This window comes from Xenopus tropicalis, chromosome 8, assembly GCF_000004195.4.
Source record: "Xenopus tropicalis strain Nigerian chromosome 8, UCB_Xtro_10.0, whole genome shotgun sequence".
NCBI classification, from domain to species: domain Eukaryota; kingdom Metazoa; phylum Chordata; class Amphibia; order Anura; family Pipidae; genus Xenopus; species Xenopus tropicalis.
The window spans coordinates 44,173,321-44,201,181 of record NC_030684.2 but is presented as its reverse complement, the minus strand read 5'-3'; the positions used below and the strand labels follow the sequence as shown (position 1 = coordinate 44,201,181).

The 27,861-nt window shown below is 39.9% G+C and overlaps 1 protein-coding gene across 1 annotated transcript; it reads left to right on the top strand.

The window, feature by feature from the left end:
* On the top strand, positions 1 to 27,861 carry LOC100496216 (FH2 domain-containing protein 1). The gene is made up of 12 exons (XM_002934907.5): positions 1 to 463; positions 6,712 to 7,167; positions 10,627 to 10,688; positions 11,725 to 11,827; positions 12,738 to 12,823; positions 13,791 to 13,891; positions 21,019 to 21,089; positions 21,302 to 21,409; positions 22,412 to 22,482; positions 22,760 to 22,883; positions 23,310 to 23,474; positions 23,925 to 27,861. The coding sequence occupies exons 2-12, from the start codon at positions 6,763 to 6,765 to the stop codon at positions 26,766 to 26,768; spliced, it is 4,140 nt and encodes a 1,379-aa protein (XP_002934953.3). The 5' UTR covers positions 1 to 463; positions 6,712 to 6,762; the 3' UTR covers positions 26,769 to 27,861.

Genomic DNA, 27,861 nt, shown 5'->3' with positions numbered 1-27,861 from the left:
GTGGGTCTGATCAGCTCATCATTAGGCGAAGAATCCGCAAGCCTCGCTGCGCATGCGCATAATGCAGACTGGGCGTTAGAGAGCGGGGTTAGGGCACAGAGACCGGCACAAGTGGGAAAGTAGAGCAGTGAGAGAGAGCGCAGCCAAACTTTACAGCAAGTCTCTGCAGCAAGCGACACAGCAACATAAGTGCAGGACGAATAGGAAAACACACAGAGGAGAGATAAAGGAGGCACTGTGTGTGTGGCTGATGGAGATAAAGGTGCAGTGCGCAGCCGGAGCTGTTTAGCCGCTCTAGGAGAGGGATAAGAGACAAGCTGGTGCTGCTGAGACTGCATGGCACGGATCCTGATGGTGCCCCACAGTTAGGGATTTAGGGCTTCCTGATGGGCAGAGGACTGGGCTCAGAGAGAAGAGAGCAAGGAGGCTAAAAGGGGACCAATCGCCAAGCCAGACAGTCGGGGTAAGCTGAACTTTAAAGGGAAACTTCACTCAGAAACTTTTTTTTCACATAGTGGGAAAACATTTTTAAGCAACTTTCCAATATACATTAGATAACTCAGTGTAAATGTTAGTGCAAATGAAGCAGTATCTGACTTCTGAAACAGAACAAAAGTCAGTTCGACTTCTCATGGGAGAGGGTCACAAAAAGGGGGAATATTATTTGATTTAACAGAACATCAGATTCACAAAAGCTTTATTCTATTTTGTGAATGTGGTGGATTTGTACACTTCATTTTTTTTTCCTTCAGATCACCAATTTGTAGTACCTTATTTCTCCATGAAAATCTGGAGCTCAACTCATGTCAAGTAAAAGTTAGTGTGAGTTTTTGCATTAATAACAACATTTTGCTGGTGTTAATAACCGTTAATTCCAGCTTTGGCAGTTGTTAATTTGTCTTTGGTATTAGAATTAACATTTTATGCCAATTTAATACCCAAGTCGTATTAAACTCCATTTTTATTAATAAGCTAGAGTTTTCTATGGTTTTTATTCAGGAGTCAGAACCATGACTGCAGGATAAAAACAAGAGCCAGACAGATGCTGCTTTCACTTGCAATTACATTTATATGTAACTGAACATTTCTATTGCTGTATATTGTAAAGGTGCTTAGAATGACACAATTCGTTGTGCGAAAAGTATAATGGGTGGTGTTTATCTCCTGATAACCTTAGTGTGACAAAGAACACAGTTGTAGTGCAGCAAAAACTAAGGAAGCTCACTTTCTAAGTGTTTTTTTATTATATGTCATAGCATGGCCTGGGCTTCCTTAGTGGTGCTTAGCAATAGCCTAATGGGATTGCTTGTCATTCAGTAATATCTGGAGTATTGTCTGCCTATCTTAAAGGGGGATCAAGCTGAACATAGTTATGGGCTCAATATTATTGTTTTATTATTTGTTAAAAGATGCTTAATGGTAGTCCTAGGATGGTTGTTATTAAGCTGATGCTTCTGGTACATAGAGAAAGGTACAAGCACTGGGGGGTGCCAAAATGTTAGGCACCCCCAGTGATTGTAATCACTTACCTTATACCCCGGGCTGGTGATCCTGTTAGGACAAAACTGCCCCAGCCCTGGGTAACTGTGAGAAAGTGATCCTCTTCCTTCTGTCTTTGTGCCGCTTGCGCAGTAGAGTGAAAAACTGAACTGTAACAAGAAAGTCGTCATTTTCACCCTACTGCTCATGCGCCAGCCCCCGGGATTAGTAAAATGGAAGACAGACTGAAGAGCATCACAGCAGCTACGCCGGACTGGTGCACTTTCCTCATAACAGGAGCACCAGCATGGGGTATATGGTCAGCGATTACAGTCAGTGGGGGGTGCCTAACATTTTGGCACCCCCAATTATTTTACCTTTCCAGTGTATCCAGTGTACATGAAAAGGTGTTTGGTACATTGAGTCATGGCAGAGCTGGTAGTCGGGTAAGTTCTTATAAGAACTATTGGGATAAACACAAGGTTAGCTTGGTGAAAAAATAAAGTACTAGAGGCATAACACTGTGTCTTTTAGTAAAATGAAGCACCATTTAAAGGGAATGTGATAATTGATGGATAGGTGTTATCTTGATGATATACTTATTTCAACACTCATTTCAACACTTATTTCACACTACTTTTTGGAAGCAGTTATAGCTCCATATAAGGATTTGGCGTAGGAATGATGGTTAAGTGTGATCGGCCTAAGCATAGTGATCATTTGTGGTTGTACTGTGCAGGAAGGTGGTTGAGGTTGGCATGGGCTGGGTCAGTATAATCACAGGTATTATAATGAATGCAGTAAATAGGGTTTTTATGTTGAATGCAGTGACTTACAGAATCCACTTATGGTGTTTAGTTATATTGGTAAAAAAAAAAAAAAAAAGGATTTTTCCATTGGTGGTGGGGGTATTTGAACCTACAGAATTCTTCAGCAAGTGTCTTAGCTGACTTTTCCCTGGTTGCAGTCACAGGGATGCTACTAGTCATTTTTAGAGAGGAAAAAGCAGAGTAGTGGCAGTCTGACCCCAGCCTAAGCTTTGCCTTGGTACCCTAATGTGTGCCATGTATGTGCACTGACTGTCACAATGTGTTATTCACTCAGAGTTCCACAGGACTCTCTAACTAGAGGAACAGTCTGAAAGACCTGTGCTCACTTGTCACGTGATGGCTCGTTTGAGAATATTGACGTCTGAATTTCTTATCTCCGAAATGTTTGCCGTGGGTTTTATTTCCCTTCATTCTATTCTGTTGTAAGTTTGTTTTTTAAGAGAAAAAAAATCCATTGGCAGATCACTTAGTTTGGCATTCCTCTTGGGTGTAATTAAGTCTGAATTTCCTTTAGCAACAAAAACTCCAAGTTCTGCATCTCCAAATATAACACCAAATATTTCCTGTGTGGCATACATTATTTTAATCACTGGACCTTATCCTCTGAGTTTATCTGTAGTTTAGACAACAATAAATAGTCTCAAACAATTCATTATGGGGACCCCCAGCAAGATAGGACAAGATAAATGGGACTCATATACTAAATAGGTTGATCACAACTGATTTTAAGGACAATTAAGTGGATGTACACTTACAAACAAAACTTTGTCTAATAAATGGGAAGGTAACTGCAAACAAAACATAATTATCTGTCTGTTTTGGCATTGCTTTTTAAGCAATATAGCGAAAGCCAGCTCTATTTCTGCAGATGTCTTTATGGGCCTGTATGATATATATTAGCATATACACTGTACACCATCATTAATCATGGGGCCCCATACTACTAAATTAACAGGGCCCTTCCCTCTCATGTGCAGCCATACCTGTAATCTGTTCTATTAAATTCCCATTTATGCCAGAATTCTGCTCATAAACAACCCAAACCCCACACACTTCTGCACAAGCCTTACCCCTATGGCAACCTGTCAGTTGCTTTTTTCAGTCTAAGGTGTCCCATGTCAAGGGTGCCCTAATTTTAGGACCCCTTATATGTCAGGGTGGTGGCCTTGTATATATGCACAGTGCATTAAAACAATTTGAAACCATATTAAGTTGGGTTAAGGCACAGGAGCAGAGCAATGCTGCTTTTGGTAGCAATTACTTTTTAGGTTTTACAAACATTTCTAAACAATTTATTATGTTGAGTTGAAGAAAATATTTTATTTCATTGTGCAAAGTTTATTTTTGTTTTTATATCCCCTTTAACAACCAGTCATTTCAGATTGAGAAGGGAGCAGCTGATAAGCGTTTATACTTGCGAGAAATGTTACAGATCCTGTGACAATACCAGGGATAGTTGCCACTGAGGTGCAATTGGCACGTATGCATGTACTGCAGGCAACTGCATACTAGGGGAGTCCACTCTAGTTCTGAATAGTACCTGCAGCGTATGCACAGACGCAATAAAAGCTTCCAAAGGAGACAGTGTCAAGGTTCGGGTGTAATTACAACATGTAGTAAAGGTTTAATTGCCTACACGTAGGTTGTGAGTCCTGTTGCACACTTAATACTTAAAAAGGGTTAAGTGACTGAACAAACCTGTTGATAAATAAAGGTGCACCATGGGTTATACAGATGATGTATGTCCCCACATATGGATGAACTGGAACCTCTTTCCAGTTATTCTGATATTGCTCTCCATTTCCAATAAAATTGTAAATTGATGTTGAATAAATTGATGGTTCAAATTATGTGGTGAAGTCAGCAGTGGCTAAGAGCAGTAATACTAGCCTAGGGGCTGTTTTGGCTACGGTGGCTTGTGGGTTGTCACTGATGTTCAGTGAAGGATTGTTGGTGAATATTAAAAATGTCTTGTTACGTGGTTCTGTGAAATATCCACAATAGGTAATTGCGTTACTTTGCTTGGGTGGCCCTAAACATTATCTCAAGGGCAAGTCATTTTTTCTTTTCCACAGGGTCTAAAACTAACTAAGCTTACATATGTTCTGGCCATAAACACTAAACTCTCGTCTGCTTGAAGATGGCCATGCACAGACCCTGTGTATGGGGCCCTCCAACGGGCCTACCTGACCAGTATTTGCCCAAAAATTCGCCAGATGACAATCAGGCAGGGTTGACAATCCTGTCAGGATGAGACACATAGCTCGTTGATGCGGTCCTCGGCCAGACAGCCTGTATCCCTGTCATCGTGATCTGATTGTTTGGCCTCAATGTGGGCATATTGGGGAAATAATCCACTTGTTTGCTGACCTCATCAGATGAGCAGATCTTTCAGTGGATGGCCAGTCAGTCTCGCACAGTATGGCCAACTTGCTGCTTGTGAGTTAGTATTCACGTTGTCTTGCTGTATGTGTTTAAACCTTCATTCAACAACCAGCAGCCACTCTAACTGCATTACACGGTGGCCTTAGCTAAGCATATTGTAAGCGCTGATAAGTGTGTCAGGCATAAAAATAAAACAAGGAACTTGTGTGCTTGTGTCTGATGCACATACACTCTGTAGTCAAAATTTACTGTGTAGATTTCATTGAGTTCTGCATGTTAAATACACACTGAATCTTGTCTTAAAGCAAGCTGACCCATAACTGCTCACCTAAGGGCACGTCAGGTCAACCTTAACCTACTATAAAGGTCCGGTCATATTAAAACAGCAGCTATGTAGCTTCTAAAGACCAGTCATTAATTAGTGGAGGATTCTCAAAATGGATAGTTTCCAGTAGCTGGAGGGCTGCATGACAGCTGGTACTGAGTATTGCAGGTTTTATGGATACATAGGTCTGGGGTTGTGACAGGTGTTAGCAAAGCTTGAACAGTTAGGGTTTACTATACCTCCATGCAGGTAGTTGCAAGTAATGGCATTTGACGAATTATACTAGAAACGTGTATAAAACTCACAGGTTTGGGTTGGTTCTATATACAGGTGATAGTGGCTCCCACAAATCAATTAATCTGGACCAGAGCTTGATGACTATATGGCCATACCATAACTGACAAGTGTCATGTATTGGTCAGGGGATGCAGCCAGGTCCAGTTACTACTGATCCAAGTTGGGTACTAGCCTGTTAGCATTTAAGTATTACTTGCCTGAGCAAGGTGATGGATTGTTGGTAGTCACATGTACAGATAAAGTAAGTGGCATGTAAACTGTGGAGTTAGTTAAATGTATAGTAGTCTGCCTAGGTTAATTCATAGTGGGTAGTGCAATTTTTTGTTGCTGTTTCATAAATCCATGTCGGCCAATTAAGTTAGTATTTAGTGGCCTGCCACAAAGCAAACATTTGATTGGTTAATACAGGTCAAGAGACCTAGAACAAATTGTGCCTTTCACAGTCCATGCAGTGAAACAATATGGACATTGTGTTGGTTGTGGTTTGTGGCATGGAGGTGTTAAAAGGGGTCTCATGAGTTTTGGTTTTTTTTTTATTGATTTTTATTTTTATTTTTTTCTTGGAACAAGAACAGTCTGTCAGCAGAAGTAGCAATGGCCATACACAATAAGATCTGCTCGTTTGGTGAGGATGCCTGATTTGACTACCTCCGTTTTTGGCTATATTGGGCTGATCCAATCCTTTGGCCCCCAGCAGAGGACAGCATAAACACACAGATGCTGTCCCTATCCAAAAGGATTTTTAAATCTGCCCCATAGATATCTATATATAATAGGCTGTCGGGGAGGACCCATACACTGGCAGATAAGCTGCTGACTTGGTCTGAAGGAGCCATATCCGAATCTTTAATCTGCCCGTGTATGGCATGTACTGCTATTCAACTTCAGATGAATCACTTAGGTCTGGTAGGGCAGGATGGTGGGTCAGTGGTTAGGACTTCTCCCTTAAATGTTTGGGGTCCTGAGTTAATTTCTCACCAGAGCTCCTTCTGCATGGAGCTTGCATGTTCTTTCATGTCTGCGTGGGTTCTTTCCAGGTGTTCTGTTTCCCTCCCACACTCTGAAAACATACAGGAAGGTTAATAGGCTCTAGAGTTAATTTAATCAAGAGCCAGTGTGCATGATTTGGTCCTTAAATTATTAGCTCTGCTAGGAAAGAGATTGATGTGAACATTGGGCAATTTCTATAAAGCGCTGCCTAATGTGTTGGCACAATATAAAGTATAGTAAAACCAGTATTTAAACAGACAATTTATCATTAGGTTCATATTGTTTGGAAAACTGGAATTCTTGTGGCTTATCACTTGTTCTGACAGATGTTACACGTAACTTTGTTCAATGAGCCATGGGATGCGTTTGATTTAGTGTGTGCTTGTTATTTCTTTTCTGCTTTAGGTCTCAGTGCTGGTATAGACTCAAGCTTGGGAAGGGGTGTTCGTACAGGAAATGTTGATCAGTATGAACATGGGAACCAAAGATGTTAGCCTCCTTGAAGAGTCTTCTGCCCAACACAGTGACCTCCATGTCCAGGAACCTTCCACTCCAGTGGATATTCCAGCACCTCCACCCCCACCACCTCCTAATCTGAATAACTGTATGATTCCTGGGAGCCCAATCTTAAGGTTTGACACCAAGCAACGGTCACGATTACGCAACTTCAACTGGGAGGCCATACCTCCTGAGAAAGTGAAGGGCAAGCCCAGCCTGTGGAGCTCAGAGCTTTTTCATGAAGATCTGCAAATTGACACAAGAAGGATGGAGGAGCTATTTGGGAAACCAGAAGAAGACAAAAAAAGAAATTCTTTATTGGTACGCAGGACCATGTCATTAGGGGATTCACACTTGAACAAGGTAAGGCTTAATAGAGTTACACAAAAATTGTGCCATGAAGAGATTTTTTTAGCAATATTCCTTATTATATTCTAATGATCTGTCTTCTAATGATATTATTAGGCCTTGGTATATTATGACTTCTTATATATAAAATGGTGGCCAGTCTATGGAGGAAGAAATAAGGTGGAATAGCTTTGGGCACAAATTCATAAAACTAGAGAAATTGTAGTCCACAGAGTATTAATTAGCAGTTAGCAGTGGCCTGTTAACTACAGTAAAGTAGAAAGCAAATTAGGTACAATTGGTTGCAACTCAGGAATAACATTTACTCCAGTTTTGTGAATTCCATTTAGTATGTAAGAAAAGAAGCAACAACAGCATCCTTGGGATTGTCTTCAATCATGTCTCAAAGTAGAAGTTACCAAAAGCTTGACAACCTATAAATGTATGTTATCATGGTACATAACAATTATTTGTTTGAGTACATGTCCTTGGATCACAATTTTGTGCATACATACTACAATTTGTGTTGTGGGGCTTAACTAGATGATCAGCTTGAGCTCTACCAGCCACTCTTTGTTCTACACCCTATTGAGTTGAGGGCAGTGCCTGTGCCATTTAGTGTCGGTATAGCAGGGATCACCAACATTTTTTTACTCGTGAACCACTTAGATGTAAAAAGTGTTGTTAAGCCACACAAGAATGAAAAATAGTTAATTTAGGATGCCAGATAAGGGCTGTGGTGGCTATTTGTTAGCTTCATGTGGACTGGAGTAAAACTGTCTTCGTGCTTCCAAGCCATAAATATAAAAATGGCCACCTACTTTTGAAGTTACTAGGAGCACCATTATAGGGGTGGTGGGCAACATGTTGCTCATAAGCCATTGGTTGGGGATCTCTGGTGTATAGTAATAGCCTGATGGTCAGGTGAGAATTTATGGAAAAGTTCACACAGAAATGATACTGACAAAGACCAAGGCTTCTGTCAGACTGTTCCTCTTGCTTGCATTTACACCATGTCTTGGAATGGAATTTATGTTGTTATTGGTTTTCTTGTGTTTCACAATAGAAAAATAAGCAGTCGGCTCATATAGACGGTCTGTTTATACTGCAGAGGATTTGCTGTTTCTTTTTATAAGCAATTCCATTAACCTACAAAGTGTTTACGTTTCTTCTGATCGGACTGGTGGCATTTGGTATCGTGCTTTAGTCAAATGGAAGATTACAGTGGCACTGTGTCGATACCAAAACAAACGACTGTTTTCATTGTGGTGTTGTGGTTCTTAAAAGACTACCTCTATGACTGACTCCATAGTTAATCTTGGTCAAATATAGCTCTATGCGAGGTCCCAAGGCATTCGTTTTGCACACTTACCTTTATTGGTTGAGTGGATTTACACAGAACTAAAACTACAGCTGATGAAAAAGACTTTGTATGTAGCTTGGGAACCCCACTAATGAATTCCTTTGTGATCTCTGCAGTTTTATTCACCCTTTCCAAAGATCTAGTCATTGGCTAATTAGGTTAGACAACCAAATCAAGTGGCTACCACAACACATGTTTATTGGTACATAAGGACAACACATAGTGTCTGCTAATCTGTTGTCTTGTTGACCCCATTGGTCAGACTGTGTCTGGTCACATGTATAAGGCACTAGCAGCTGCAGAAGTTACAGGAGCTACATTTTCCTGCCATTTACTTTTATATGTTCTAGTTTGGACAATTGCCCAGATGTAGAAATGGATCAGCCAAACGAGCCCTTTACCTGTAATGTACCTAGAGGTTTCAAAGAAAAAGGAAAGCTAACATGCTCAATAGCATTTTCCCCCCCCCCCATCATGGAAGAATGTGGCCTACAAAAAGTGAAAAACAGGTTTCCCCTATAGTCTGAATTTGACAATCAATAATAAAGGACAGAAATATGGTGTGCTTTTCTTTTATATATTAGGAATGATTTTGGCACACCTATGGGATTTGTCTAGCCTTCCACAAGCTGATTTTTTTTTTTCTGTTTTGTTGATGGACTTATTTATACAGAGAGTCAATCTACTACTACAATCTAGATTAATTAGCTCAACCATGTCATTTTTGTTACAAGCATATATTATGTTCTAGGCTACTTTCTAGGCTAACCCTTTTCTCCTAGGACCTACATTAATTAAGTATCGGCTTTGTGACCCAATGATTTTTTTTAATGAAATTTATTGTAATCACTATCCGCTGCTCTTCCTTAGTGCATGATGGAGAATGGTGACCCGCCCTACCCTGTGTAGGGGTCCTGACCCAAATGTTAAAAATGCCTGTTGTAGGCTATAGCTGCCAGTAATAATACAGTGCATCACTGTACAAGACTTGACAAACAGGAGTGTAATGCAACATCCCACACATAAAGATAAAAAAAAACAGGGTATCAAATTACTTTTGGAACTATATACCCATTACAAATGTCTTTCACAGCAATTTCCTGTTCTTTAAAGGTGATGTTCACCTTTGCTTGTGTCAGTAAAACATTTTTACAGTATTTTTTTTTTATTTTTCATTTCATTTTCAAGATTTTTATCTTCCAAGTTGTGCTTCTGTCATTTATAGGTTCCTTGCACTCCCCCTAACTTAGGGATTGCAGACAACATGGCTGTGTCCAAGGACCCTGCACAAAGCCAGTGATATGAAGGAGGTGTAGGCATCAAGTGGTGCTGCACGTGCCCCATCTTTTATGGGTTTAGTTGCATGTCATTGAGCTTATTGACTGATGCTGTTCAGTGCCCTGCACCTTGCATCCAACTGGCTAAGGGGGGACTTAAGAGAATGGCAGCTTGCATGATTTAAATCTTTAATACTCTTGATTTTAAAAATTAAAAATATAATTGCAAAAAACTACTGATCAAAAAAATTTTTTGGACAGGTGAAAAATAAAATCTGCATTTAATCTGTAAGCAGGACTGCAATTTAGCACTGATTATCTGTCCATTTATGAGGGCCTTTCATGACTGAATTTGGAGCCTGCACCTTGCAGGGAAACCTTTCATCCCTCTCTGCTTTCATGTAGGTTTCTGCTCCTATTCTCCTGATGTAAATACAAATAAATGGCTTAATATTTATTAAAGTGCAGTACTTTGTACTAGGAGCCACTACCTTATGATTTGTGCCTGGGGTGACACTGGCAGGCATATATGTGAAAAGCATTTTACCCCTTTAAACAGCAGGGCCCTGTGTTGTATGAAATAGGATAATGTGGGGTGGATCTTTTAACCTCTAATTCAGAAAAAAATGAGAATTCCAAGTTATGTCTCCTGTGGCTTATTTGCTTAATTCACCATTGTCGCATGTTCTGAAGGGGAAGTTTTTCATGGGCAGGCAGCCATATGAACCTGCAGGGACATGGCTTTTGCAGGAAGAGCTGGAAATGGGAGGTGGTGGCAAGTTCTTTAGGTGTGAAATGCATTCATTTTTATTTTTGCATCACTTTATATTGCAGGTTTTTCTGCTGGATTCCCGGAGAAGCATGAATATAAGTATTTTCCTCAAACAGTTTAAAAGGTAAATATCTACAAAATAAAAAGTACTCTTTTGAAGGTCTACAAAATTTCCAGTTTCAAATTAATTGAACCCTATTAATTATGTTGACATTTTTCATGAAGATTTGAGGCTTAGATACGCTTGAGAAATTAGACAAAGCATAATTTCTTTTTAATTATAACAGTTGTTTATTTTGAATCACAGGATAAGTCAAACAGTATCACCAAGAACAAAGTTAAGAAACTACCTGACGCGTTTCGCAGTTATATTGCTTAGTCATAGACCCTTAATGACTGCCTGTCTTTATTTTGGCCACCAATATTTATATATTTATAATTATGTGTTACAGGAGTTTGACTCCCTTTAGTTGTTTGTTTTATTTCTGCAACATGGATTTGACTGAAGCAATTTAAAAAAAAAAAAACATGCTTTATATTTGTGATAAAGGCAACAATGAGAATATATGAACCAGAAAAACCTCTTCTTACATATTGTGTGAGTGGCTAGATTTCAATTTGCTTGTAGTAACGCCTAAAGGAAAATGTATTTCTGTCTGTCCATACCTGTAGGTTGTATCTTTAATGTGCTTTCACTATTAAAAGACTGTAAAATATGTAGAGTAGTTTCTCTCCACACTGTATTCCTCATCTGTATATTTGGAGTTATAGCTATGAATGTGAACTGCTGTACTGCTTGCAGCATTTAGGACTTCCTGCATAGCTGTTCAATACATTTTTGACAGCTGGCTAAGTCTTTAGGGATTGCCTTAGCTAAGTCAAGGGATCTAATATTTTCAGTTAATGTTATGCATATATGTAGAGAAGCAGTCCCTTGGTTTAAAGTGCTGCTGTTATTCTTTCCATATAAAAATATGGCCAACCATTTATCTGAAAATATGTGATGGTGAGCTTGTAAAATTGCTGCCAAAAGTAAGCAGATCCTTTTTGTGGGGGAGGTAATTGTTCTCATTCCACCAGCAGTCTGAGTGCAGCAATCACTCAAATGGTGCCTTTTCATCTGTGCTTGTGGTCAAGTTCATAGGTGTTTCTGTTGGCAGGTCAGCTGCACAAATAGTGGAAGATATAAGGAAGGGTAAGGCAGAAGAATACAGCTCGGAGAAACTCTCGGAACTCCTGAAGCAGCTGCCAGAAAGGGATGAGGTAAGAAGATGCTCTTTGTGCACCAAGGCCAATGCTATTTTAGAAATGTAATACTTTTTCTGTGGAAGGAAACAGCTATCCAGCTGCTGGAGCTTCAACCACTGTCAGACTGGACCTCCTAGGGCTCACCAGAGATCCTGACATTGAGTGCCCACTGTCATAACAATTAGATTGTGCTAAATGCTATAGATTTATATAGATGTGTGGTGAAAATTAGAAAGGACTGATGGGAATTGCCTTTGTCTAGGACCCACTGGCAGGCCATTTTGATCCATAGCTATGAACGAGCACCCTATTTGGTATTTTACACATTTAGCTTAGGGGTTGTGTCAGGATATATGTCATTCTTTGTAGTTTAGCCCACTGGTGTGCGCAGTACAAAATTCTTTGTGTGCACCACAAATTATGTGCGCTGGTCTTAAATTTGTGTGTGCGCGTACAAGTACACAGCTTAGAGGAACAGTGGTTACTTTCAGAGCCAATGGCTGTGGGCCACATGTACAGCCAGATACTGTATTAAGGTGGCCATAAAGGATACAAATCTTTTGAGAGAGAATTTTTTTTTCTCTACAGATGTTAAGAGCTGAATCGTCCGATATGCAGGCAGAAACAAAAAATATCTAACTCTGTCTGATGATTTAAAATTTCCATCCTGTCTGATCAATGAGACAACCAATATCCAAGGCTTTAGCCAATATCGGTTGCATTTTTTTCACCATACGCGCACTTAATGTCATATAAAACCTTGTTTCATATGTCTATGAAGATTCTCATTCATCCAGATCATGATATACAGTATCTAGTAGAATTGAGTCTAAAACTAAGTCTTGTTTCGTATGATAATATTGGTGTGTGTAAGATCACCTTTAGACTTAGGAAAATTAATCAATCCCCAATATTTCTTTTTCAGATAAAACGCCTCCAGGCATTTAAGGGGGACAGGAGCAGGCTGAGTGAAGCAGACCTTTTCATGCTGTTATTGCTAGAGCTTCCAAGGTAGGTTGGCACTGCACATAAAGCTAGAGTCTTGCAGGACCCCTCCCAGTTCAGTGCCTGCTAGTATTAAGCCATCAGCCTTATGCCTGGATTTAAAATTTGAATTAATTCTCTTTAAAAGCAAAAAAAGAGTTGATTCTTTCAGTCCCTGGGCAGGCATTAGTCCAGGAAAAAAAAAGGCAGTGAGTGGATTCTGAATGGGAAGTTTTGTGATGAAGGTGAGTGAATAGCCAGGAGAGGAAAGAGAAAGCTAGGAAAGGAGCACTAATGGTGGGAGAGGGAATGGAATAGGTTTCTCTGTGGCTGGCAATCACTTTCCCTTTTTAGTGGTCAGCAAAGCTTCTAGCATAATAGGAGGAAGGAAGGGAAGTACAGTAGGTGGAGACGGTCAGGAGAGGTTATTAAGTGTAATTAAAGTAGTGTGCAGAGTAGATGTGTGTGTGTGTCTTCATGCTTCTTTTTGTGTAAAAGAATTGTATAGGAAATCAATCAGGAGATTGCAGATTTCTCAGAGTAGGGCATCCCCAGGTGATAAGGGAGATCTTCTGCTATGTTTATAGCTATTTGCTAAACTCCTCCCTGCAATATCATTCTTTGTCTTGGCACTTCCTTTCACCATGGTCTTAGGGGCAGATTTATCAAAATGGGTGCATTTTTCTGTGATGAGCTCTAATCCCACACTTTCTATTCATTCCTGTGTGATTTTGAGAACTGTATTTATCAAATGGTGAACTTTAACTTTCACCCATTGATAAATATGTTTCTAAAAATCCCATTGAAATGGATAGAAAGTGGTTGATTTTTTCTGTGATGAGCCCTGATCTGGCATCTTGATATATATGCCCCTTTCTGTTTCAGGGGTAGAGGGGAAATAGACTTGAGCTGTTCATATATAACAAAAAAAAAAGAAAAATATCTGTTACACAGTGTAAACTCCTGTAAATCACATCTGGTGCTTTCCCAATAGCTACACCTTGCGGCTAGAGGCGCTGATTCTAAAGAAGGATTTCCATGCCAATCTCGTGTCTCAGCTCTCCACAGCCAGAGAACTTAAAGGGGCTGCAGAAGGTGAGAAATGGCCCTAATTTCTTACTGCTTAATATTGGGGGTCATCACTGGGCAAATTTATACTTGGGCAGTATCACCTGGCAAACAATCAAATGTTGGTTGTAACTGCAGCTGGCTAAAAGAAACGAATCACTGATTGATTACTTTGTGTTGCTGTCATGTGCAGATTTGCCCAGAGTTGATAAATGAGCCCACTTGTCTTTTGTCAAAGTCTTGTGTCTGTGTGCAAGAAACAGTCCAAGTAGAATGTAGAATTCTGTTTAGAATTAAACAGAATTAGAATTAATGTTTAAAAAAAAAAAAAAAAACACACGATGGGCCCTGGAGGGCCAGACCCGATGCCCCCGGGGCGCTCCCGCAATCCTTTGGTCTCCCGACATGCCGCAGGTTCAATTTAGGCATGCTCGGAGGAGGGGGTCAGAGGATGTTAGGGGCCCCTGTGGAGGAAGGGGGTGTGAAGGCGTCGGGGGCCATTGGGGGGTGCAGGGGCCCCTGCTTTCTTGTATGCAGTGATAGTTATTGTAATTTGCCTGTCACTGCACGCACAGGGCACAAAAGAGTGCTCTGTGGGCCAAATTTGGGCCGGTAAGAGGCGATATTGATATTTTTTCCTCCAGCGGAGAAATCACTGTGTGGCAAAAGGCACACTCAGTAGAAATTAAAACAAAAAACACAATACCTCTCTGTAAAAAAGAAATATTTTGGGGTTCATTCACTATTAAGAGTAACAAATCATAGCAACCAATCGGCTTTGATAAGTGCAATACAGGGAGAATAATGAAAGCAAATTTCTCACTCGTTGCCCAGCATCACTAAGGCAAATGTTAGTCTAGTCATATATTACCAATGCTGTCATCTGTCAAAAACATAGGCAGTCAAAGGACTCCATCTGACATCCTAAATAAGCCCCCTGGTGTATTTTAGTTTTTTTTTTTTTTTTTTTTTTCAGCAAATCCTGGTTCTAGGCCAAGTGAATTAGGGTCTGTGTCACACAGTGGCAGTCTCTCCAAGGCAAAGTATCACTTTAAATACTTTTTAAAAGCTGTATAATATAAATTCAGCCAAAATGTGAAATTAATTGCAGAGACAGGCTCTTATCACCAGGAAAAAGAGCTGAGAGGTTTGCACAGAACATTCAAACATAGGAAGTGCATTAATCCACACTGAAATCATGTTGCCCTTCTTGGAACTGCAAACATTTTCTTTTTTTTTTCCTCTGTGTGGTTAATCCACCAGGAGTCTTTGCCTTTCTTCTAATCAACACGTCATATCTAGCCATGATTAAATTTAAAGTCACGGTAGCACTAAAGCAACTGGAAAGCAAACAGAAAATATTCATAGAAAGCTAATACCATAATACAGGATTACCATTATCTCATGAATGTTTCCATTTACTTGTATTTCCTTTCCTTGCTCGCAGAATGGTTAAACCTCTCCAGGTTTCTTCAGATGCTCAGGGACTATAACTCCCAGTGAGGAGTTCCTAAATTCTAAGGAAAACCACTGTAGAAAACATACAGCTTTATCTGAGAGTGATGCTTCTAACATTAGAAATATGTCATAATTACCAACATATGAAGGTCATTTCCTGGGACAGTGATGCTAGGCAAGGCTGGAGTCTTGCTAGGACTAGAATTCAAAATAGGCCCTGCATTTCAAGAACGCAACAGCTCATATTTCACCTTTAAATTGAACTTTTAGTATGATGTAGACATTGATAGTCTCAGACAATTTGTAATTCGTCTTAATTTTTTAACTGGTTTTACAGTTATTTAGCTTTTTTTCAGCAGCTTTCAAGTTTGGTATTTCAGTAGTGATCTGGTTTTAGGGTCTTAATTACCTTAGCAGCCAAGCAGTTGTTTGAATAAGAGACAGAAAAATGAATAGAAGAGGCAAGAAGTATTAAATAGTAACAATAAAATTGTAGCCTCATAGAGCAATAGTTTTTGGCTACTGGGGTCAGTGACCCCGCATTTGAAAACTAGAAAGAAGCAAAAGAGCTTCCTCTTTTGCTTCTTTCTAGATTATTGTTACAAATAATTCTTAAACTGTAAAAAATTGCAAAGTTGCTAGGAATCGAACATTCTTTAACATTCTAAGGGGTATATTTATCGTGCTGTGTAAAAAGTGGAGTAAGACATTACCGGTGATGTGGCTCATAGCAGCCAATCAGTTGCTTTGCTACTGTTGAAATGTAATTGCTGATTGGTTGCCCTGGGCTTCATCACTGTTAATGTTTCACTCCACTTTTTACACAGCATGTTAAATATACCCCTAAGAGTTAACTCAAAGGTAAACCAGGCCTTTTAATGGCCAAACATGTGTTTGAAGGCGGTACTTGCACTTTCCCCTCCTTGTGATTGGTTCCAGCGTGTCCATATTGCCTCCTCTTCTGAATCAATTTCAAATACACCTTTTGACGCAAGAGAACCCTGGAACTCCCCCTACTTCAAAGGTGATGGTAGCTCCAGGGTTCTCACAGCAGGCTGTGTCTATAAATAGTGTACAGGAATCGTTTGGATGCCAGAAATGAGACCGTTCTAACTGAAATATTTCAGTGCAGTTGTGTCTGATTTACGTAAAAAGCGCAAATATTCCCTATAAGATGGCATTGCGCCAAGTGGAACTGCTCCTCGTGGCTGCAATTATGCTTGAAGTGTGGGTGGGGGGGGGGGACTGCATTCTGGCAAATTGCATTCAAAATTGCACTTCTATAATTAAATGATCCCTTTTATCATACAGGAGAAAGTAGCATTTTAGCTGTAGTTTCCCTTAACTTTAGCTCATGTCTTCGCTTTCCCATGCCTGGTCCCCATTTTCCTCCTAGAGCTGAGCTATACCAAACAACATGTGGAGGCAATTGGAGAGTGGAGACTGGCAGTTCCAGGATTAAATACAGATTAATGTCCTGTTACTGACTCCTGCTAGCTCTGCCTTCTAGATTTCCAGGGGGGTTCTTCAGGGAAGGTGAGGTCATTTCAGGGAAATCAAACGTTTGATTGGAGTGTCTAAACTCACCTTGAGAGGTGCAAGAATGCTGTGATGTGGAGAGTATTACACACATTCCTGTGGTTCCAATTTGCTTTGGTTACAGGGGAGACCAAGTTTAAATCACATATGTCTTTTGCAAATGTTTACTTTCCCCCACTGTTTATATGAGTTTCTAGTGAAATCATGGACCCCCCCCAGTTACTGTCGGGCAAATCATATTTGATGCTAGCTGGGGAACTTGACAGCATCATGGTGGTGTGCTTGTTCAGTCAGTTAAAAGAAATGCTTGTTGGAAGGAGTTAACCTTTTTACCCCTTTTATACCTTCATATAGCAATTTTAGTTTTCTCATATTTGTTCAATCCTGAACAAAAAATTGCTGTGTTCAGTTGTTCAGAACTTTAAAGTCACATCTTTTAAAGGTTTGAATTTGGTTCAGGTCAACACTTTCAAGATCCTGCAAAAGGTGCTAGAATGTGGCCAAATCCTGATTGAGTGCATCTCTCATGTGTTACATTGTTATGAGATAGGAGGCAAGATATCGGTAATGATGTCTACAGACCAGAAACAAAAATACATCTGCAAAGAGCCTCGTTGATCCCCCTATGACTCGGAAACTGTCCCAATTATGTATGGGCTCCCTATATGTATAGTATAGTATAGTGAGTTTATATATGTATAGTGAGTTTATATAGAGAATGAAGTCCCCCCTTCTGTACATCAGCAGGCATTGGTGTATATTTTAGAGGATATTCTCTAATCTCAAAAACACATGAGGCTTTATAGTAACGAAACAAAAATAACCTAAAATGTGTAATCCATGGCAGCCAATCAGCTGTTATGTTTCATATTTCCATGCTATGGGTAAATGCTAACTGTTGAATGACCTGGTGTAGTAACCAATGGCAACAACATATTACCAGAACTGTACTGATTTCTCTGTATGACTCTTTAACTCTTAAACTGTTTTCAGCCAAAAATGTAACTTATAATTGCAATCATTTTGTCCCTTTTATGTGGTTGGCTCTATGGTGTGCTTTTGGTTTCACATAATAAACCTGTTTAACAAGGAATGACTGAGGCATATGTGATGCATCTTCTCTTCGCTCTGCTTTTGCCTCTCTCATGTGAATCTGGCACCTGCTGAGTTTAGCCATAGCTTGCAGCCTTCCTTCATTCTTCTGAGCAATGTTTTATTATTTTTTTTATGAAATAAAAGTATTAAACATAACAGGTGTGTTATGCTCTACATATCTTAACTCATGGAACCTTGATCTCTCTTGTAGAACTTGGCTTAAAAATGTAATAATGCACTGCTTCAAGAGCCAACCTTCCTTTGGTCATGAACTACAAATACCAGTATCTCTCTGCTGTTGAGATGATAGTTTTTATTTCAAAACATTAAATCAAACCCATATATTCTGGTTTGTATTTTCAGTAACCAGATAAGACTAAGTTCCTTGGGAAGGAAACTTTGTATGTATACAAAGCTCTGTTTGCTTCATGGCTGTTTAAAGGAATACTTGACTCAAAATGAGGTGTCATTTTGGGAGGTAATGATTGATTAGGTATTTGCTAAGGATATAAACAAGCGTGCCACAAGGCAAATGGCAGAAATAATTACAAGTGTACCCATAGATAATAACCTTTAAATTCCTGCATGCTTCCTGGGGGTTACATATTTATCAAGGACCAGTAATAGTAACAAAACATTTTGTGAAACACCATTTAGGCCAAAGTCACAGTAGTTGTGTAGATTGCTATGGATCGTGTCCTAATGACTTTAGTGGGAAGCACTGTGGGTTGTCCTGTATCAGGAAATATAGCCTGGAAAATAATTAAAGTGATAATGACATGAAAAAAAAAAAATACTTTTGCCAAATATTAATCTACAGATCTACATGTTGCTAATTTTTCCCTGATCTGGTAGCTTTTGTAAGTAATTGTTACTTCTGGTTCCTAAACCTGACTGTATTTTTTTTTTTCAAGTATCACAAAAGGGGTAGTAAAATACCAGCCATAAGCCAGACTTTAGTCATGGCTCTACTGACGCTTTCCATTATTGTCATTGGTGCCATTACTGTCTAGATTGCTGAAAATGCATCTCAGATCACCTCCTAGTATAAAGAGTTCTGTGTGTTATGTTTTTGGGGGCAGTTGTTGCCTGATAATACCCATAAGTGAAGTAAAACAATGGCTAGATGTTATGTTACTACGTTTTAAACTTGAGTTGTCTTAGCTGTGTGAGTTATTCTTCATTATTATTATTCTTCGTTATTCTTCATTCTTGGATATAGGTGTAGGGCAATAGCATGTTCTACGAGCTCAGCTGAGCAGTAAATTGAAAAACCACAAAACATTTTGGATGCAGGACAAACTCTAAATGATTTAATTATACCTAGGTTTGTAAGGGCTCAATTATTTCTCTGATCTCTTCCTAAAAAAGGTCTATTGATTTGCCGGGAAACAAAGAACCTCTGTGCTCACTGTCATGGGAAACCGTCATTATAATGCACAAGAGCCATGATTAATTGTAATATATATATATATATATATAATACATACTCATAATCAGCACTTGGTTATGTCACTTGTCACATAATATAGGATTATATGGGGTACCTGTGCCAATTACTTCTGTGGCCTTATTTTGTCTTCTCCAAACTGGATTTTCCAACTAGCACAATGGATATGTCTCTTGAGTTCTGACAATATATCAATTGGCCGGGGGCATCAATTTGGCTACATACATAGGCCAATAACTTCCTGAGATTGATCCAAACCGCTTTTCATTTTTATAGAATCAGTAAGGTGAGAATAACAAGCAGTCTTTTATTGGGGTTATAGAACAGACTATAAGGATTTAGCAAGTTGAAATCTAAGAAGAGGCAAGGTGTATAGCAGCTACCTTTTTAGCTAGTAATTCGGATATAAATGTAAATAAATAATATAATATAAAGATCATGTTTCGAGTAAGGTTCTGGACTCTGGTACAATTTCAACCCTTGCACCCCCTGTAGATATACCTATTACAGAGTAGGCCTTGTGCATATCTACAATTTAGCACCATCCGCTAACAGATCCGTGCAAAAGGCCTACAGTCCTGTAATTTAAAGGACCCGCTGGCTTGTTTGGTTTATGCATAGAAAAATTCACCTTGAGGTCTTGGGAGACCTGTGTGAGAGTATGGTCTTCCAGCTGTTCCATTATATTATAATATATTATTTCCATGCAGCTGGAGGGACACAAGTTGGACTAATACACACTTCCTTATGAACTGTATTAGACAGTATTAACGTGTACAAGGGACATTTCAAGAGTGATATATTATTTACTGGACCGTAAGGCATATTTTCCAACACATTTAGGTTACAAATATGGACAGTCCCATGAAAGGGATAAGAGGGATGTATAACAGTGTTAACAGTACTCCTGGCTTTATTTATACAGTTCATAGGAAGTGGCTTGACCATTTTCATAGTATATGGTCTCAGACTTGTAGATAGCATGCAGCGCTGAACTCTGTTGTTGTACGGGTAGGATACAAACAAGACATTAATGTGCACATAGGAAAGGAGACGTGCCTCCCACGTGGAGCCTTTGCTGTAATTAACTATTTGGAAGGGCGAGAGCAAAAGTATATATAAATCCTCTTGTAAAGTGATATCACAACAGTAAGTGTCATTTAAGTGTTTCTTTGTCGAGTGTGTTTCCTCGGAAGTTTTTGAAACTTGAGCTCGCTGGTGATTAGCGGTAATGGAATGGAGATGGAGAGATAAGGTGAAGGATAAGAGACATCAGGCAGGCTTAAGCATAGAGTATGCAGTTTTAAGGCTTTACATGGGCTGACGAGGGATAAAGAGATGAGGACTATGAAGTGAAAAGAGGAATGTTACTGTCAGTGAAGAACTTAACAGTATAGTGAGTGAAGGGCATTAATGAAGTGTAGACAGTGATCTAGGAGCATTAATTTTGAGGTTATGGGCAATTATCTATCTACAGCAAGTAAAACCCAATACCAAACATTTGACTGGTTGCTATAAGTTAAATTATAGGTAAATTACTCTGCCTACTGTGATATACCTATAGGACACACTTTTTGTTAGACATTCATTGTGTTTTCTGTTTCGCTATCAGAGCTGCTGCAATGCTCGGAACTGCACGCCATTCTCAAGCTGGTACTCAAGGCTGGAAACTTTATGAATGCTGTGAGTGGTCTAAGCATTTCTTTTTGGGATTCATTACTCCATATATTTACACTGTCTTAATACTTTTTAATATTTGCTTTCCTACAATCTCTTCTTTATCTGATCCTGTGGTATTGCAACCACTATACATCCTTTTCCTTTTATGCTTTGAGGCCTTTCCATGCTGTGTTCTCATGTGCAATTAATGAAACCTCTGGTTGGATCCTTTGTAGGGTGGATATGCTGGGAATGCCATGGGCTTTCGGATTTCATCTCTCCTCAAACTTGCAGAAACAAAAGCCAACAAGCCTGGGATGAACTTGCTCCACTTTGTAGTGATGGTATGTAGCTAGATGGAATAAGGATCATAGCTGTCCTGCCGGCCTTTTACTGGGATATTCTTTTCAAGCCCAGGGATGTTGTCATTTCTAATTGGTTATATATATTATAATTGGTTGAGAGGCTTAGTAGGATTTACATTAATGCATTAATTAGTGCTGATGTTATTTCGCGATTCACCAATCTGCTGTGCCCATGATACATAATAACTGCTTACAGCTTTACGAAAGGGTTGAGGTAATAACAGGCCTGGTGTCATTTGGCTTTGGGGTTCTAGAACAGGTAGTTTGAATCTAATGTCATTGGTGAATGTAGTGGAACAATGTTACTGTATGTATTGTTGTGTAGTTAGGAACTGCAGCTTTACATTTTTAGCCTTCCAAGTTAAAGGCATAGTATACCCACAGAACATACCATCTCTGCATTTGTAGATGCTAGCCATAATTAACTGCTAAAAAGTTTATTTTTATACAGTTTAGAATGAGCATTTCTTGCCCATAGAGTGGTGTAGATATTACCAAGCATTGGTTGTCTAATTGCCATGTGACTGCAGAATTCCATACTGTGTTGTGTGTTTTTGTCAAAGCAGAACATTTTAGTGGGTTAACACATTTTTGGCAGTGTTGCCAAGGCATTTAAATTGCAGCCTGATACCAGCTGCCATCAGCCACTGAGAACAATGGCTCCCAGAATCTTACACCAGCAAATAGCTGGCTGTATCTGATAACCATTGTTGTTCCCACAACCTAGAGCGCTATGTATTTGGCACCCCTCCACCTTGACCGAGATTGCCTCTTCTCCATCAGCAGAACGGCTGAACTGTGCAAAGATCCTCTTGTTTGGTGACCTAGTCAAACAAGCAGATCTATACACCATTTTCTAGCTTCATTCTTCCCTTAGACAGATATAAATGTACAGTACTGGAGTGTGAAGTTGGATGCTGTGCTATATAATCCCGCCCATCTGTTACCCATCTCTGATCAGGTTCCCTTTATTAATTGCAGGAGGTACAGAGCAAGAATGCGGGCCTGCTCTCTTTCACCGACAGACTGGAGCATGTCAGCAGTGCTAGCAGGTAAGAAAGAATGTTCACTGCATATTTGCTTTTGTTAATGGAGTATGGATCTGCTTCAATATCTTAACAGGCTGGCACAGAGGACCTACTGAATAGGGCAGTGCCCAGGCTTGTGGATATCTGGGAACTTAATAATAATAAACCACAACTCTCAATAAATGGCATTTATTTATAAAACAAAAAACAGATGGGCGTATTTATAAATTGGCTTTCGTGCGACTGGGGAGTTATTCATTGTGCTCTATCTAATCTCTGTTCTTGTGCCCTTCTCTTCCAGGCTTTCTGAAGTCGGGTTGTTAGAGGAGTTTAACAAGCTACAGTCCAGGGTCACTTCTATGCGTCAGGCTTTGAAGGCATCAGAACAGAAAGATCTGAGGGAACAGATGGGCAAGTTTATAGAGGTAAAGTGTACATCCTTGTGGAAAAAAGTCTGAAAAATATTTGTGGTGGGCATTGACTGGGCATTGCTACCTTATTAATTTGTGGTGAATTACATATGCTGGACATGTCTGTTAAAGATACGTTCTATCAAGATGTATTTGTACTAGGACCATTACGTAACCTTAAGTGTTGTGTTATGTCATTGTGCTAACTCTGCTAAACCATAATGTTGTCTTTTACCCCTCCCTCTTTAATTCATTTGATCCTTCCCTTTCTACTTATTTACCACCTCTTTATTCCCTTGCTTTCTTTACCCCCAGCCTTCTGCCTCCATTCTAGCTTCAATCTATTCATTTAATTCCATGACCTATAAAGTATAAAAAGGGTATAGTAAAATCAATAAGTAACAGTATCTTTTTTTTTTTTTTTTAAATGGGTTTTTGTAGTATACAGAAGACCAACTACTTGAAGTTCAGAAAGAGATAAAGGCTTTACAGAAGGCAAGACAACAACTGGTGGAATTTCTTTGTGAGGAGGAAGAAACGTTCTGCTTGGAGGAATGCTGCAAAGTTTTTAGCTGCTTCTGTCAGAAATTTCAATTGGCCATAAAGGTGAGTGGTCCCTTCCTTTGTGTCCCTCTGAAATTACCACTCTTTAGGCCTCTTCTAGGGCAGTGGTTTATAAACTGAGGCTAGCCACCTAGGAAGAGATGACATTTATATGCCTGTTTGCTGTCCCCTTATACTCTAAGTTCAGCTTTAAGATTAATTAGGGTATAATTTGGGACTAACTTGCTGTAGATATTCTTGTAACTACAGCACAATGATAGAATAGTGCTTTGTTATATCTGTAACTTTGTTATTCGCTAAGGGGGCCCAAATCAAAAGCTGGTGGGCTAAAACCAAAAAATGGGTGACTGGTCTTGTGATATACAGCATTCTGTCAAGTGATATATGCAAATAATACATTCTGATGGCCTTGATTTGGTGAGTGGGCCAGTGGGAGGTCTAAAAGTACCAATAAAACAAAATCTAATTAAAGATTTTATTCTATTTGTACAGGAAAATCAAGACCGTGAGCGGGAAGATAAACGCCGTCTACAGTGGGAGAAAGAACGCTTACAAAAGAGGCATTCGATGGCTACCTATAGTTCATCAGAAAATCGGACAGTCGAGGATGACCTGGAACTCACATTGGAGAGAAATCTACGTAGTTTAACTAGATCTCCTAGTCTACGATTTTGTAGGATGCGTTCTTCAGGTTCATTCTCTCCAACGAGCACGATACCAGAACTAATTCAGAGAGACAAGTCCGAGGAAGACTGGGACCAGAAGAATGCTAACCAAATGCGAGAAGTATCTGAGCGACTGCTGAAGCAGCAGATGGAATATAAAAAATCTAAAAATGTTCACATTTTAAGTACTACAATTTACATGAATACAGAAACCACACACCAGGCTTCTGCCACAAGTCAGCCTCCATCAATTGGAAAGTCTGGTCACACATCTAGTCCTTTAAGTGAGGAGCCTGTTTTTGAAATTCCCAAACAGTCAATAGACCACCATGGCCTTCAAAGACAAGCAGCTTCCTTACCCATAGCTACAGCTGATACTAGCGGAGAGTCCCAGCCTGAATCAGATAAAGATACACAATGTGTGACACAGCCTGAACTCAAGCCTGCTAATAGGTTACAACCCCAGCCTCTTGTATCTTCCCCAAATGTAATACTACCGCAGTATGAATTAGAGTCTGCAAACCAACCAAATTCCCAGATTACACATGAGGCAACCAAACACTCAGACCTTGTACTTCCGCTTCCTTCAGCAACTTATATGCCTGAGATAAACATGCTGGGTACTGTAGGGAAGCTTAGAGATCAGGACATATCTGGTGTTTCCCAAACCCAGCCAGAAACAGGGAACCTGAGACAATCACAACCAAAATCGGATACTAACGTGTTATTAATAAATGGGCCTGAATATGAGAAGCCAAACCAAACCAAAATCCAGAATTCACAAGATGATTCCAGACAACTCTGTTTAGAAACTGAGAACATTAGAGAATCTCTACCAGGTAGTCCAAGAGAATCTATTAAGCAGTCCTCAGCCCAGATTGTGCCTTCTGCTCAAGGACCAGAAGAGTCCCACTTAGAAAGTACAAGTGAAGCCTGTAGACAATGTCCTACCAAAACAGATCCTACGATCGTCTCACAAGCAAACTGTGAGAGTCCAAATGAAGTAAAGAGGCAACCCCTGACTCAGTCTGGTTCACTAAATAAAAGACCATTGCTACTGCAAAATGTAATGGACACTTCCACTTCCTTGAAATTTAAGCCTGTACCTGCGAACCGCAGGCGATCATTACCACAAAGTGCAACTGAGCCTCCCAGACTGCCTGTCTCTCGCAGGCAGTCTGTCCCGCAGTGTGCAACTGAAAGGACAAGTCCATTAACCATCGCACCAGAACCTACGTTAGTGTCTCAACCAGAACCTAACATTTCCAGTCAATCTCAGCATGAAAAAAAGACTGATTCTCTTAAGCAAATGCCGTCTCAATCGGGATCAAGGGTGAAGAGCAAACCAGTAGTGCACCCTGTAATGCAGCAAAATTCACTAGACCAAACTAAGCCTGAGGTTATTGTAGAATCACTATCCCAGTCTGAGTCTAGATGCCCTGAACCATCGTGTAAACAGTCGGAGCTTGAGGCTCAAGGACAGTCTGCAGCTCATGCAGAGCTTGAGCCTGCTGAAGACCCTATTCAGCCTGGGAATGAAACTCCCAAACAATTGTTAGTACAGCCCTTAACAAGAAATGTTAAGCAGACACAATGCCAACCTGTGGCAAAAGTTCTGAAGCAATTAGTAGGGAAACAAAGGATGTCAAAGCAATTGCAGGCTCAGCCTGGAGTTCAGAAATCTCAGCCTGCAGCAGAAACTGTCAACCATTCAGTAGCTCGTTCTAAACCTGAGAGTATCAAATATACGCTAATTCGGACAAGTTCTGTCAACACCAGGACAACCGTGATGGAATCCTTGCCAAACAAACAGCAGGGTAAGCCAACAAAAGCCCAACCTTCAACAACACAAGAGAAGATGACAGAGATACAGGATGAGACTTCTAAAACTGTAAAGCCAAGAGACTCAGAAAGCAAACCATTAGCAAAAGGCCAAAAGCCTATTCATACTGTAGGAAAAAGGGACCCCCCTAATCCTTGCTCTAAATGGAAGAGAGAGCTTCACAATACCCCTGATAGAGGAGGTAGTGGTGGAAAAGGGGACCTAAAGTCAGAAAGCAGCAGTGCAGCGACAGTAAGTAATAGTGTTGAACACAAGAGGGAAGATAATCAGAAAAATGTTTCCATGGGTAGAAGTGGAAGCCCCATTGCAAAAATTCTAAAAAGTAGTGATCCTGGACTTGGAAATAAAAAAGTCTTTGCACAAAAAGATGCGGCCCCAACTCCCCTCCAGGGGCCTGGGGGTATGAAACAAACTACGTCCTCCCCCAAACTGGCTCAGAAGGAGACCAGGGACATCAAGGTTCCTAGCAGAACTTCTTCACCTAATCCTGGGTCAGTAAAAATGACACCTGACAAGGTGGCGTGGAATGCTAAGGAGAAAAATGACACTGCACATGTATATAGTAATGAAGGTTCTAAAGTGGCTGAACGAAAGTACAGGTCTTTCTTAACATCTAAATCATATATTCCTGCCCCACAAAAATCCTTACAACTGCCATGGCATAACTTGGAGTCTACTAGAGAATCTGTTTGGGTGCCCCACGTTGGGCCTAGTAGAACAAATGCTGTGGCCCGTATGGCTTTCCGTGTTATAAGGCAGGAATTCAGCACCTCTATACATCGTGGACTGAGGAGCCAGCACCTAGACAATCTCCCAGTATGGAGGTGAGAGGCTGCTTCTATAAGGATATTGCTTATAATGGCACTTTTTTTCCCTGTGCTGGTACAATGACATCAGAGACTGAACTTGGTTCTATCAAATATGTACCAGGTGCCAGTACGCATTTTGCAAGTCACTTCTGCTTGGATGATTTCTGTGTACTGTTCATTACAACCTAAATCTATACCCAAAACAATTAGGTTATATAAGCAAAAAAAGTGGCCTTACCTTATAAAACTGTTGCAGCAACACACAGCAAAACTGTGTAAAACAGGACACAAGCTGCAATAGCTTTTCAAAGAAGGATTTTAAAATCGATGACATTTTACCCATGTTTGGTACTGTGCTGTGGAACAATCACTGGCCAAAATGGCAAAGGAACCCACATATGCAAAGCAGTTTCAATCATAAACTATTTATTTGATTACAACAGTATATGTATATTATTGGACCAACATGAGGGGAAAAGGCAGGCTACACAATACTTATTACAAAGAATGAAAGGCATGTCATGCCTGAGTGGCGGTCTATTTTCCCTTTAACTGTGAGGGTGAACAGGACACAGATAATGAACATTTCGGCACTTCAGCTGATGCAGAATTACCTTTTACAGCATCCTGCTCTTTTGAGCTGGTGGGGGTGATGCTGGTAGTTGTAATCTTTCATTACCCGAAGTACCAAAAGTTGTCTTTGTTACTGCTTATGAACAACATCTACCTCCCTCAGTCTGTACCCCTGCAGAGAAAGCAGCCCAGATAGTGCTGGATGTCAAGGAATCGGATGCAATGCGTTTATATGTAAATATGTGTATGTATGTATATATTTGTTCCTATTTAATATGTAACCGGGTAGATGATGCTATTTATTGAGATGTTCTGCACATGGATTTCTTTGCATAGTATTAGACGTTGTTCCTTCAGCATATAAAGCTAAGTTGAATCTGGAGCGTATATATCTAAGTTTGTACTGATGGTAATTATGTGTTCATGGTGCCAGCTCCTTCCTTGGAGTATAAATCCAAATGCTGAGGCGTTACACAAAGAAAGCTGTTAGTAACCTATTTATATAAGGATATACATTAAAGGCAAGGTATATTAAATAA

What these genes read in the sequence shown, in the direction of transcription:
- LOC100496216 (XM_002934907.5), top strand. Translation starts at nt 6,763, where the DNA reads ATGTTGATCAGTATGAACATGGGAACCAAAGATGTTAGCCTCCTTGAA. An exon ending in GGGATTCACACTTGAACAAG is followed by an intron (nt 7,168 to 10,626) that starts GTAAGGCTTAAT and finishes TTTATATTGCAG; the next exon opens with GTTTTTCTGCTGGATTCCCG. An exon ending in TTCCTCAAACAGTTTAAAAG is followed by an intron (nt 10,689 to 11,724) that starts GTAAATATCTAC and finishes TTCTGTTGGCAG; the next exon opens with GTCAGCTGCACAAATAGTGG.